This window comes from Dreissena polymorpha, chromosome 13 (assembly GCF_020536995.1).
Source record: "Dreissena polymorpha isolate Duluth1 chromosome 13, UMN_Dpol_1.0, whole genome shotgun sequence".
NCBI classification, from domain to species: Eukaryota; Metazoa; Mollusca; class Bivalvia; order Myida; family Dreissenidae; genus Dreissena; species Dreissena polymorpha.
The window spans coordinates 32,458,518-32,472,453 of NC_068367.1; the positions used below are offsets into that span (position 1 = coordinate 32,458,518).

General features: G+C 36.5%; 2 protein-coding genes across 2 annotated transcripts in view; one reads left to right on the plus strand and one right to left on the minus strand.

The window, feature by feature from the left end:
• Nucleotides 1-13,936, plus strand: part of LOC127854560 (adhesion G-protein coupled receptor V1-like) — a 148,356-nt gene that overhangs the window by 25,553 nt on the left and 108,867 nt on the right. The window contains exons 26-31 of the mRNA XM_052389623.1: nucleotides 2,585-2,799; nucleotides 3,482-3,720; nucleotides 4,233-4,493; nucleotides 6,828-6,965; nucleotides 12,664-12,936; nucleotides 13,417-13,620. Of these exons, the coding sequence (XP_052245583.1) occupies nucleotides 2,585-2,799; nucleotides 3,482-3,720; nucleotides 4,233-4,493; nucleotides 6,828-6,965; nucleotides 12,664-12,936; nucleotides 13,417-13,620 (1,330 nt within the window). The remainder of the gene's footprint in view (nucleotides 1-2,584; nucleotides 2,800-3,481; nucleotides 3,721-4,232; nucleotides 4,494-6,827; nucleotides 6,966-12,663; nucleotides 12,937-13,416; nucleotides 13,621-13,936) is intronic.
• Nucleotides 8,067-10,452, minus strand: LOC127855588 (lectin BRA-2-like). Its single transcript, XM_052391328.1, has 2 exons — nucleotides 9,855-10,452; nucleotides 8,067-8,845 (listed from the first exon to the last, which is right to left on the minus strand). The coding sequence occupies exons 1-2, from the start codon at nucleotides 10,432-10,434 to the stop codon at nucleotides 8,601-8,603; spliced, it is 825 nt and encodes a 274-aa protein (XP_052247288.1). The 5' UTR covers nucleotides 10,435-10,452; the 3' UTR covers nucleotides 8,067-8,600.

Here is a 13,936-nt window from a genome sequence, read left to right on the forward strand (position 1 = left end):
TTGAAGCCCCCCTGTGTAGACTACACAGCCTAATATGGGACAACACTTGAAGCCCCCTGTGTAGACTACACAGCCTAATATGGGACAACACTCGAAGCCCCTGTGTAGACTACACAGCCTAATATGGGACAACACTTGAAGCCCCCTGTGTAGACTACACAGCCTAATATGGGACAACACTTGAAGCCCCCTATGTAGACTACACAGCCTAATATGGGACAACACTTGAAGCCCCTCTGTGTAGACTACACAGGTTAATATGGGACAACACTTGAAGCCCTCTGTGTAGACTGCACAGCCTAATATGGAACAACACTTGAAGCCCCCTGTGTAGACTACACAGCCTTATATGGGACAACACTTCAAGCCCCCTGTGTAGACTACACAGGTTAATATGGGACAACACTTGAAGCCCCCTGTGTAGACTACACAGCCTAATATGGGACAACACTTGAAGCCCCCTGTGTAGACTACACAGCCTAATATGGGACAACACTTGAAGCCCCCTGTGTAGACTACACAACCTAATATGGGACAACACTTGAAGCCCCTGTCTAGACTACACAGCCTAATATGGGACAACACTTGAAGCCCCCTGTGTAGACTACACAGCCTAATATGGGACAACACTTGAAGCCACCTGTGTAGACTACACAGCCTAATATGGGACAACACTTGAAGCCCCCCTGTGTAGACTACACAGCCTAATATGGGACAACACTTGAAGCCCCCTGTGTAGACTACACAGCCTTATATGGGACAACACTTGAAGCCCCTGTGTAGACTACACAGCCTAATATGGGACAACACTTGAAGCCCCCTGTGTAGACTACACAGCCTAATATGGGACAACACTTGAAGCCCCCTATGTAGACTACACAGCCTAATATGGGACAACACTTGAAGCCCCTCTGTGTAGACTACACAGGTTAATATGGGACAACACTTGAAGCCCCCTGTGTAGACTGCACAGCCTAATATGGGACAACACTTGAAGCCCCCTGTGTAGACTACACAGCCTAATATGGGACAACACTTGAAGCCCCCTGTGTAGACTACACAGCCTAATATGGGACAACACTTGAAGCCCCCTGTGTAGACTACACAACCTAATGTGGGACAACACTTGAAGCCCTCTGTGTAGACTACACAGCCTAATATGGGACAACCCTTGAAGCCCCCTTTGTAGACTACACAGCCTAATATGGGACAACACTTGAAGCCCCCTGTGTAGACTACACAGCCTAATATGGGACAACACTTGAAGCCCCCTGTGTAGACTACACAACCTAATATGGGACAACACTGGAAGCCCCTGTGTAGACTACACAGCCTAATATGGGACAACACTTGAAGCCCCTGTGTAGACTACACAGCCTAATATGGGACAACACTTAAAGCCCCCATGTGTAGACTACACAGCCTAATATGGGACAACACTTGAAGCCCCCTGTGTAGACTACACAGCCTAATATGGGGCAACACTTGAAGCCCCTGTGTAGACTACACAGCCTATTATGGGACAACACTTGAAGCCCCCTGTGTAGACTACACAGCCTAATATGGGACAACACTTGAAGCCCCCTGTGTAGACTACACAGCCTAATATGGGACAACACTTGAAGCCGACTGTGTAGACTACACAGCCTAATATGGGACAACACTTGAAGCCCCCTGTGTAGACTACACAGCCTAATATTGGACAACACTTGAAGCCCAGATTTTCCAAACGAGGCTCTCAAGAGTATTGTAAGTTGCAAGGATAAATACACTTTAACTTATGTTCAAGTAGAGAAAATGCTCAGAGACTATGAGAGTATTTAGCAATGACAACCAACAGTTCAACATGTTCAAAATTATACCCTTTTTAAGCATGAAAAACGCATGTATTCATTTCTTTTAATAAATGTTAATGATAATTTTTGTTGATTTAACTTTCAGAATAGATTGAATGGCATATCTTTGAGACAGATCCAGGCAAAATGCAATATGTCAATATTGCAAATCGAATCAAACTTTTACCAAACTATTTTATTATACCCCCACAAACAAAGTTTAGGGGGTATATAGGAGTGAACTTGTCTGTCGGTCTGGTCTGTCAGTCAGTCGGTCCATATTAAGTGTCCGCTCTCTTATTCAAGTTTTTTCATCCGATCTTCACCAAACTTGGTCATAAGTTTTATCTAGATGATGTCTAGGTTAAGTTTTAATATGGGTCATGCGGGGTCAAAAACTAGGTCACAGGGTCACTTAATGCGTTTTAAACATTCAACATGTTGTCCACTCTCTAATTCAAGTAGTTTTCATCCAAACTTCACCAAACTTGGTCAGAAGTTTTATCTAGATGATCTAGATGCAGTTAACACAGGCTAATCAGGAACGACACTTTCCATCTAAACTAGATATCCGGTAAGCAGATAGTGTCCTCCCTGATTAGCCTGTTCTAAATGCACAGGCTAATCAGGAAAGACACTTTAGGCTTTTGTATTAAGTCCCATTTTCCCAGAATGCAGCTTATTTCTGAATTGTTTGCTAATTGGTTATTATAAAGCATGCAATTAAACAGATTGCCACACTATTTCAGTGAGATCCAGGAGCTGTATGAGACCCCAGCCCGGACTGACCTTACCACGATATCCGGCTACATCACGTATCTGGAGGGTCTGAGAGAGGGCAGGATTGACCTCTCCTCTCTGCAGGACACTGAGGAGGAGGGGGAGGAAGTGTTCACTGTGAGGCTGATACAGGCAAAAGGGGGAGCTACTCTGTCTGGTGTTGATGCTGTGGCAACCATTACTAGTTAGTGGCATTTACTTGAGCTGCGCTGAATACATGCTCATAAAGTGTTGTCCCATATTAGCTTGTGCAATCTGTGCAGGCTAAGCAGGGAGGACACTTTCTGCCTGGACTGGATTTTCATGTAAAAGCAACTTTTATACAAAAATTCGGAAAGTGTTGTTCCTGATAAGCCTGTTTGGACTGCACAGGCTAAACTGGGACTAAATGTTACGCACATGCATAGAGCCCTGGTTATCCGAAAGCATGGCTGATTTGTTGAACTGAAATTTCAAGTTTGAATTTTTTTTTCTTTTTTTGATGAATTTTCAAATTTTACTTGCTGTTGCAGTGAGCTTCATGATTAAGGTAAAAGTTAATGAAGACAACCTACCAAAGTGTGTCACCGATATTGTAATATCCTGGCTCTTTTTGAATTTATCCATGAAAGGACATGTATAATGGTCATTTCCCTGAAATAGGTCATGAACTTCCTCACTTTTTAAGTGGTTCTGTTAACAAGAGTACTTTTCTTTGCTGCTAAGTAGCACTTCCCATGCAAGAAAATATTTGTATATATGCATATTTCAAAGTTATGTTGTAAAAAATGCCCGTTTGTTTTTCAATTTCATTTTTTTGGTTTAAATTATGAGGAGCTACAATGTTTTGGTTTCAGTTTTGAAGAGCTACAATATTTTTGTTTCAGTTTTAAAGAGTGACAATGCCAATGGGCTGTTTTATTTCCCACAACCCTGCCAACCCCCCTCACCCTCTACTGAGGCTGCCACCATTACATGCACTGTTGCTAGGCAACGTGGTGACGACGGTCAGGTCATCGTGACCTGGTCAGTGTACCAGTTGATAGGGAGTCAGGTTACCTTGGCAACCCAGGACTTTGTTGAATATACCGGACAGGTTGTGTTTGCTGCTGGGGAAAGGACAAAGGTTATTCTTTTAAACATAACCATTTAAAGCATAATTTTATTCTTTTGTTAACAAATACTAACATTAAGGTTCTGACTTAACTCGCCATATATTGTAAAAATGCTTTTTTTAAATGAGAACTGAGGCATTTAATACAAATGATGAGTAATATAATGGCCATTGTGCATTTTTAACACGTTATTGTACACTTTTTTTGTCACTTTTGCATTAATGTGCATGTGCTTTTTGCTAATACATTGTCAGTATTGAATATATAATGAAGAACTGGACTTGTTCACGTTATATGAATACACCTTCTGCTCTGTTCTGTTCATAAACAAACCTTTTTTTTCTGAGCAAAACAGTTAAACTTATTTTTATTAATAATCAAATGCATTGTTTTTTATGGGAAAAAAAAGTTGCAAATGTCATGTATGTTCTGTTATTTTTCTTGCAATATTTATTAACAGTGAAAGTAATGATTTCTTATACTATGAATTACATTGAATGATGGTTTACATATTCATTTATAGGACTTCTCTGTGAAACTTTTGGATGACAGTATTCCTGAACCCATAGAGACCTACGTTATTCGTCTTATTAACATTTCCACGGAAGACAACAAAGTTGGCACCACCAATGCCAGTGGAGCTAGCATAGATCCGGCCAACAGTAATTCCACGGTTGTCATGACAGAGAATGACTTTCTGAACGGGTTGCTCCAGTTTAAGCCAGATGGTGTTCCACCGTTACCAAATGATCCTTACATAGAACCAATGCTCGAGTCTCCAACGGTATGCTATACTTAACAAGTTGTCGGCTCCGCGCAAAAGTATCGTAACTCCACTATTTTCAGAAAATGATTATAAAAATTATCAAAAATTAACGTGGACAAGTCTTTTTTATGTATAGCAGTTGAGAATTACAATAGTAATTGAATTTACAATAGTTTTGCAACTAAACATTCGTAATATTTTGATGATATTTTTCATGCAAAACTATCGTTACTTCAGTTACAATACTTTGCTGTGGAAAACAACTACCAAAATTTAGCATTGTACCTGCAATAGTATCAGAACTAAAAAAGTGTTCAAAACATTAAAAATTATTAAAGTTAATTTTGATTTTACTATTCCATATGCAAAATATACTTAGTATGGGTGTGCAGATATGCAAAATAGTGTGATAGTGTGGGATTAATCCAGACTAAAAATGGCTGGGGGGACCTTAAAAGGGGCAGGGTATTCTCTTTCAGTGAAAAAATCGTCGGATGGTAAATTTTGAATATCGTAAGTTACTCAATGAGCTGTTTTCACTGAAGTACTTATATCAAATTATCCATTTAGCTTACATTCCATGAGGTATTTCTTTATTAACAATTATTTGGATTCAATATTAAGTAATGCTTCTTGTTTATCTATACAAGGACAATCAATGGCTAATAAAAACATTGGGGTGGGGGGGGGGGCACATTTTTTCAAAGGATGGAGGCATACAAATTAAAGGGGCCTTCCCTAGATTATTTACTTTTTAAAAACAGATAATTGTTCAGGGCAAAATAAATCCCTGAACACTCAGTGAAGGGAATGGTATAATAATATGTGCATGTCCACCTAGGGATACTGCATATAACTATTCATCAATACCTGATCAGTAGTTTCTGTGATCCTACACTGGAAAGTAGGATTCATTAACCCTTTGAGCGCTGGAACCGGATTTTGAAGGCCTTTGCAAACAGTTTGGATCCAGATTAGACGCCACAAAACATGGCGTCTCATCAGGATCCAAACTGTTTGCTATTCTGATAGTATTCTTTGGAAAAACATCGAAGAAAATTGCTAATTTTAGAAATTTAGCAGACAACATTTTAGCAGACGACAAATTTCCCAGCATGCAACGGGTTAATACATGTCATATAATAAATCAAAGGGCTATTACTGCCCGAACATTAATTTGAGCGGAGCAACCTGAAATTATATGCATTTCCAATCCATAGGTATGCTGCATACGATGTTTCATAACATTTGGATCATAAGTGTCCAAGATCAAATTCAGAAAGGAATTATTATTCAAATTGCAACAACGCACTGACAAGCCAATTGGGGGGAATGACAAGACAATTTGTACAGGTCCATTCTAAAAGGAAAGTGCATACACAATTTCAGGCAATTCAGATCATTACTTCCTGATACCTGTCCCATAAACTATAGATTCATTACAAAATCACATATAAATAATCAAAGGGCAATAACTCCCTAAAACAATAATTTGACTGGAATGACCTGACAAGGAGGCACATGGCCACCCTTAAGGGATGCTGCTCATCAAGTTTAACCAACTTCCATTCATAAGTGTCTGAGATCTCAATTGGAAAAAAGTAGCACATTAATTATCAAAGGGCAATACAATGTAGTTCTTAAAAAATCATGGGACCAGAACAATCTACCAAGGATGCGGATTTGCAACCTTAGGAATGCTATATTTAGAGGATATTTATTGGCTTTGTTGGAATATTGATTTTAATTCAAGAGTGATCATAGAATGTTTTTTTATAATCATGGGTGAAATAAAATCGATTTTGTATTTAATTCAACTAATTTTCTTTTTATTTTATGTTTACAAATGATTATTTTTGTATATTTGCTGATAAAATGATATTGCAACCTTATGAAAACAACATCATTTCACAGTGTAACAGTGAAAATAATTGATAATTTTCACTCTTAATTTTTACAGTTTGAAACAGTAAATTATTGGTTTACATTTTATTGATATTTATCTATAAACCAAAGAAAGCATAAAATAAAAGAAATTTAATCAAATTTGGATCATAACTGTCAGAGATTTTGCGAGGCAATACACAATTTTATGAGTGGAAATACTGTCAGACTGACATCGAGTTGGAAAGAGAGGATTATCATGAAAATCCATTTTAGATCCATGCAGACTAAATTCCATCAAAATACTTCTCACTTTTGAGGCACATAAAAACACTCACAATTTCAGTGTAATGTAAACAAAACAATACTAGTAAACGCTATGAAAGGGATTCTCTTGAACTTTTGCACATAAAGTTTGACATATTGTTTCATGTTCTTCTGAAATATAATACAACATTTCTATTTCAGGTCCGAGTGCGAGAGGAATCGGGCGTGGCCCGGCTGCTAGTGGTGCGTGCCATGGGCTACACAGGTGAGATAACTGTAGAGTGGAGAACCACAGACGGTAGTGCCAAGAGCAGCGGGAAAACTCCAGTGGATTACACAGTGAGTAATGTGGTGTTGACTATTTTACCCTTGCTCTGGGATAACTGTGCTTTATGAATATGCTTTAAGTGTTTATCAGATTAGCCTGCGCAGTCCACACAGGCTAATCAGGGATTATACTTTCCACCCGGACTGGATATTCCTTTAGAAAATAATGTGTTTATACAAAAACAAATAATTCCATAAGAGTGGAAAGTGTTGTCTTTGGTTAACCTTTGCAGGCAGCTGAGGCTTATCAGATACAAAGGAGGGAATCCCGTTTTTTTTTAAATATATATGCTTTACTAAAAAAAAATAAAAAAATATATATATATATATGCTATAATAGAAATACTATTATAGCAAATATTTACATATATATAAATTTTTTTTTAGTAAAGCATATATATTTAAAAAAAAAACGGGATTCCCTCCTTTGCATGCATGTAGCCCAGTTTTCACAGAACGAGGGTCAGTTGTAGTTACTGTTTTTGTAGCTCAAATAAAATAGACATTCATGATTATTATGTTCCTAAATGAAAGGATATTCAAAACCTTCAAATGAAATAAATATTATCACTTTAAAATATTTATCAAAGAGATGATGCCTGGAAATAAAACTTTATTAAATTGCATTGTATTTCAAGCTTTGTTGTGCAGTGTTTAGTAAGGTGGGCTATGTCATCTTTAAATCCAAATGTTAAGAAAACAACTCTTAAAGTTCGTGTGATTTTAAGAATGTTTAACAAAGGAACCAGTGGATATTTGTCAAGTTCAGACACAATAAATGTTTATTGCTCCAGATCCACACATAGATGTGTAATGCAACGTAAAAGACCTTTCACAAATAAAGTTACAATGGTCAATGCCATTTGCTGAAGTGTATTGTTCGTTATTAGGTTAACTCACTTATTAAATGCACAAATGGTGTGGTAAGAACAACATTGAGCAACTTGTAATTGAAATCTCTCAAAAAACATGAAAATCAATCAATGTTGTTACATTATCCTTTACGAGAAAAGCAATTATCAATTTCTGGATGTAATACTTTGAGCACGTTTTTGGGAAAGCTTGGTTTAATTAATTTGCTTTAAGCCTTTGTTTAAAGGAAGTCTCATCTAAATAAAAATCCACTTTAGGCGGATAGTGTTGTCCCTGTGAAGCCCAGGCTATTCTCGAGACAACACTTACCACAAGTGCATTTAGCCCTGTTTTCCCAGCCTAATGTAATTGCACACTTGGATATTTCCTTTTTGTTAGAAGTCTTACTTGATTAATAATGTGTGAGAAGTCTTTGTTGATAAACAATTTAAGAAGTATAAGTGAATAGAAACAACCTTTCTCATGTTATAGTTACCAACCAAAAACTATGATAACACAAGTGTCTAAAACAAAAATTTGTATTTATAAAATTGTCTGCATTTATGCACATTAAGTGTAGTTGTTAGGAACAGTTTGTACACCAATGAAACACAGGAAAATGCTTTTCAGTTCTTAAATATTGGCCTTGAAATCATAAATGTATTATCAACAGTTAGAGAAACAACGTTTTTATGCTAAAAAAACCTACACAATTTTTACCTTGAAATCATAAAATTATTACAAATATTTTGATAAACATAATTATTATGTTACAAAAACTGCACAAGTTTGAAGTTATGCGAGAGACTTCTCACAGATGAAGTTATAGTGGTCTGTGCAGAGCTGGTCGTGCCACTGTAAGTTGTCCAGCCTCAGCATCATGAGGCAAAGTAGGTCAAGGGCATGTTCCTCGTTCGGCTCTTTTGGCGCCCACATTCGGTACGTGACGGGTCGCGGGTCTGACCCAGGCGTCCACATCCACTGCTTGGTGGCCGTGATGAAGGTGCCGCTAGTCCACCAGCCTGGCATACCTGCATTGGCTGAAATGACAAAACCAGCCTGAAATACTGGCTTAGGATGTAATGACAAAACCAGTCTGAAATATCCGCATAGACTGAAATGATGAAGGGACTGTTTTCCATACACAAGCCTCTCTTTGGGGAAATGGGACTCATGCATGTGTGTACTGTCTTGTCCCAGATTAGCATGTGCAGTCTGCACTAGCTAATCAGGGACGACACATTCTGCTTTTAAATATATTTTGTTTAATGGAAAGTATTGTCCCTGATCAGCCTGTACAGACTGCACAGGCTAATCTGGGACAACACTTTACAAACATGCATGAAACCCAGTTTTCTGAGGGCTCTTATAAACTACATAAATTTTGTTGGTTTCTGTCACTATCAATGTTTAGTAACAAATAATCAGAAAATATTTTTTTTCTTTGATCACTACTGGATAAAAATTGACAATCTTATAATACATGCAAAGTGTCTTTGTATTTAAACGTCTATCATTTGTTAGTATTTTGAAAGTCACTGTTATATTTCACTGTTTGAAACAGTGAATTACCAGTTTTAAATCACTAATTTTCCATATTTATCGCAGGAAAGCATTCAAAAAATGAGTGTCTGGGACAACATTATAATGTCCATGTATGCCTTGATAAGAGTATATATCAAGGTATGGACACTTAAAACTGTTCTTGTGAGATTATTAGTAGGAAATATCAGTTGGACTTTCAATATTAATACTGATGCTAATAACATGAATTGCGTGTAATTTTGTTTATTTAACACACCTGCATACAGTTTTAATGAATTACCATTTATCCTAAGGACTTACCACACACACAAAAACAGTCTAAAATGATGTACAGTTAATAATTTTGACCATTCACACCTGAAAAAACGTTTAAAGTTAATTACAGGTAATATTAAGAACTAATCATAATTTAATCTTTACAAAAGTTACTCTTAGATATGATATAATTTATGTAGATCAACATTCTTTTTAAATAGTTGTAAAAAGTACAGAAAAACCACTTACTAGGGTTATTTCTAACAAGGTAGGACAGGAGATGGTGTTCCTGTGAGGTCTCCAGGGATACCAGGTCACTGCCAAGGGCAAGACAGATCTCCCTTGCCTCATACATGCTGGTATTAAACGTGGAAATCATGTAACAGCTCAACCAATTGTCCACCACAATAAAACCCTGCGGACAATCCTTTACACCGGATCTTGTGTCCGTTGTTTGCTGTTTCTTAATCATTGTCTCCAGTTTTCTTGCTCCCCGTAACACCCGTTTTCCAAGCTGCTTCATGTCTTTCGTGAGTTTGTATTCCAGTTTCTTGTATCTCTCCGATGTAGTTTTTAGCTCCTGGAGAATTTCTGCAATCTCGCTGTTGCTATTGGTTACCGCCCTCTGTGACCTTGACCTGGTTTGATTGTGACCTTGACATTGGTCATCACTGGGAACCAATGTCAGTTTGTAGTTGCAGCCTTCAATGTTTAGTTTACAACTCTGGTGTTCATTGGCCATGGTAATGTAAGCCATTTTTAGATACAAAAGGTTTGAAAAAATGAACACTAAACTTTTCATCATTTTGTTGGGTAGAGTTTGTAACATCTGATATAAATAAAAAAAATTGTTCAGTGATCTTCCTATCCTTTGTTTGTCTCCATGAATGTGTTGATGTCCTTTTTTAAGTTCAACACTTATTTACACACACAAATCTAAACATAATGCTATTATATAGAACAGTACCTATCACTTGTTTTTAGTGACTTCCTTTTTTGTATGGTCCTATTTTCCTCAATAACTTCTAGATGTATCCATCATGCAAATGATTTGACACTGTTTACATAAATACCTTGAATTTTCATAATATATTCATGATCTAAATGCTGATAAGTGCAATGAAAAAGCTGCTTTGCTCTTTTTCCCATATTTTGAATGAGTGCCGCAACATTCTTTGTCCTGGAGACATTTGTGTCCATTTAAATGCTAATGATGGTGAAATTGTAAAGTAACCATTTTGCCTTTTATGTGAACTTGTGAAATTGGCAATGTTGAATTTAACACTTGGCAAGTTAGATGATGTATGATTTATTGATTCATACTTTCAAAGATTTTATTTTATGTTGGTAATGCATTAAAGTTCTGTTTCTGATGAAAAGCTTTTAAAGTTTCAATACAACCCATATCCACTATTATAAATTCAGGGACAAAATAGAACTTTAATGAAATAATTAATGATTAATGTAGAAATCAGGCAATTGTGAATGTGTTTATTGTTGAACTAATAAAGCTATCACCAGTTCTTGTAGAATGTAATATAATTACACATTTAATATGTTTTATCTTATTTGAAACCAATTATAAACTAAATTAAAGTGTAATTTTTTAAAAACATTGATTAACATTTATTGACTTTTTATGATGCCATTGGTTGCCATTGGTTCAAAGATTGTACTTAATATGCCTTAACAAATTATTTATTTTATTACTTGTGTGACAGAACAATACAGAGGTAATATGTTGCAATATTTTATGTGTAATGGGAAGTGGTTCTTGGCTTTATTTTTATGGTGTTATGCATTGTGTTGAAATATTGTTTGAAATAATACTGTAACACTATACAATGATATTGATTTGGAGCTGTTACTAATTAACAAAAAACAACAACCACAACAATGTTGTTTTAAAAATTTTGTCAGATAAATCATTATTACTTTGTTAGATCATAAGTGCACATAGTGCTGAAGGGTGAGCTATTGTTGTCACTCACTGCTTATGCTGTTTTGCATCAACAATTTCCTCCATACAATGTATACCATCTTTTCTTAAACACTTTGGTTTATTTGACAAGAAAATTATGTTCCTGTGGTGGCCCCTAAGCTTACCCAACTGTTTTAATTGAATGGAATACCTTTTTGAAAAGCAAGCAAACATTCTGTAAGAAAAAGAAAGCTGGACGTTAGAAATATAATACACACATTGTGTAAAAGGCTAGTGATGGTGTACGATGATAAAAACTTTTCTCCATTTAAAATATTTTTCACTTGTATCTTTTGGTGAGCAACAAGAAAAAAAACTGAATTTTGCTCACATTTTGCAATTTTGAGTGTTAAATTTGTGCCCTTAGTTTTAATGAATTTGAGAGACATTCAGGGTCATCCTGCACTTTTTCTTAAGCACAGACATTGAATAAGCTCCATGCTTGTATGTCATGATTATTAAATTTATGTTTATTTCTATATAGAGATATTTTCAGGGTTTATTGTAGATAGGCAGAATTAAAAGCTTATATTCAGTTTATGATTAATGCCCATCCTAGTATTAAATATCTGTGTTAACTTTTTTCTTGGGATGTATGGATTTGATTTACATTTTGAAGCCAGTTTTTCAATAAAGCTCTTAAAATATATTTGATATAGTTCATTTCACATGGCGATTTCTGACCATTATTTCTATAAGCAAATTCCACAATTAATGAGATTCATGAGATCAACATGGCAAAAAAACCTCACATGTGATAAGCCTTGATATCTATGTATACATATGAAGAGCCATTACAAACATGCCGTGTTCTGGGAAAACCAGGCTTAAAGCATGTGCATAAGGTATTTTCTCAGATCATCACAGGCATATTAGGGACAACACTTTCTTGTTTTTGAATTCATCCTTTAAAGAGAGTGTCTTCAAAACCAAAATCGAGTTTAAGAGGAAAGTGCAGTCCCTGATTAGCCTGTGGCAATTTAATTCTCATGCTTTAAGCCCCATTTTCGCAGAACACGTCTCAAATTCTTAATTGAACCAGTTCTGTCTAAGTTCTCCTTACATCACACCTTCTAGGCGGCTGTAGGGCGGCTCACAATGAAGGACCAGGTACGATATGCATTCATTAACATCACCATAGTGGACAATAGCATCCCAGAGGACGAGAAAACCTTCGTGGTGACCTTGTTGAACCCTTCAGGCGGAGCCGCACTAGGAAAGGGTTCGGCAGTGATTGTATTGATCCAGCCATCAGATGGAGCCTTTGGGGTGTTCCAGTTTGGACCAAATTATCGCGGGATTCAAGTAATGGAGACTGGGGATAGTGGATTCAATGTTGTGCCTATACAGGTATGTTGGTAGAGTGGAGGATTTTCATATTAATGAAGATCAACAAATTCAGATTTGGGGCATTTCATACTTACATACTTTATGTTAAATTTCTACACATTTCTGAGGCTTTTTTTATTGGCTGATTGCTATTTATTGGCTTATTATAAATTTATGTAATTAATTCTATACTTATACACTTACAGTGAAAGTGCTGCTATTTATGCTGCTTTGTTTGGTTCTTGTTTTACCTTGTTTAAAAAAAGATTGTATTAGGTTGTTATGATGCAAAATTGCAAAATATTTTTTTATTGTTTAGGCTTTCTCTGTGAAAATGCATTTTTATGCATGTGCATAAAGTGTCGCTGTCTACACAAGCTAATCAGAGAGGGCACTTTTGACTTTTATGGTATTTTTCGTTTAAAGTGTTTTCCTGAACATGCATTAAACCCTGTTTTCCCAGAACGGGTCTAAAGTATATGTTTCTCCTCTATAATAAAGATTGAGAGGGTTGGAGGAAGCATTGGTCAGACAGTGGTATCTTGGGAGGTGACTGGAGACAAGAACAATGACATAGTTGACCACTCTGGCAACGTAACCTTTGCCAACCAGCAACTGACAGCTGACCTTGGGTTGAAGGTCAGGGGTGATACTGCACCCGAGCTGGATGAACTCTTTGTGGTGCAGATCATAGCTGTCACAAGGGTTAGTGTGTTTTATTCCCTTTACAGGGCAGACATAGAGACTTTGCTTGGTCCATGCTTTAACAACTGTCTGTAAGTTGTGTGTGTGTTGAATTTAACGCAATAAGTATTGCTGCTAGAGTTAAAAAACTTTGCAAATACCTTAGCCAACATGAGAACTTGCTCACCTGGGTATTTTGAAGAAGTTACTTTTGAGATTGTAAAAGGTGACTTAGCATAAAGCTGTTGATTTAAAAACAAGTTGATTTTCGTTGCAGATTTTAGCTCTCTCGAGGTAAAAATGAAGTTCTGTCCCAATATATATAAGAATAAAAGGA

Excerpts from the sequence above, each read along its gene's own strand:
- LOC127855588 (XM_052391328.1), bottom strand. The coding sequence starts at position 10,434 with ATGTTACAAACTCTACCCAACAAAATGATGAAAAGTTTAGTGTTCATT. Across the intron at positions 8,846-9,854 it reads CCTTGTTAGAAATAACCCTA|CCAATGCAGGTATGCCAGGC; the intron begins GTAAGTGGTTTT and ends TTGTCATTTCAG.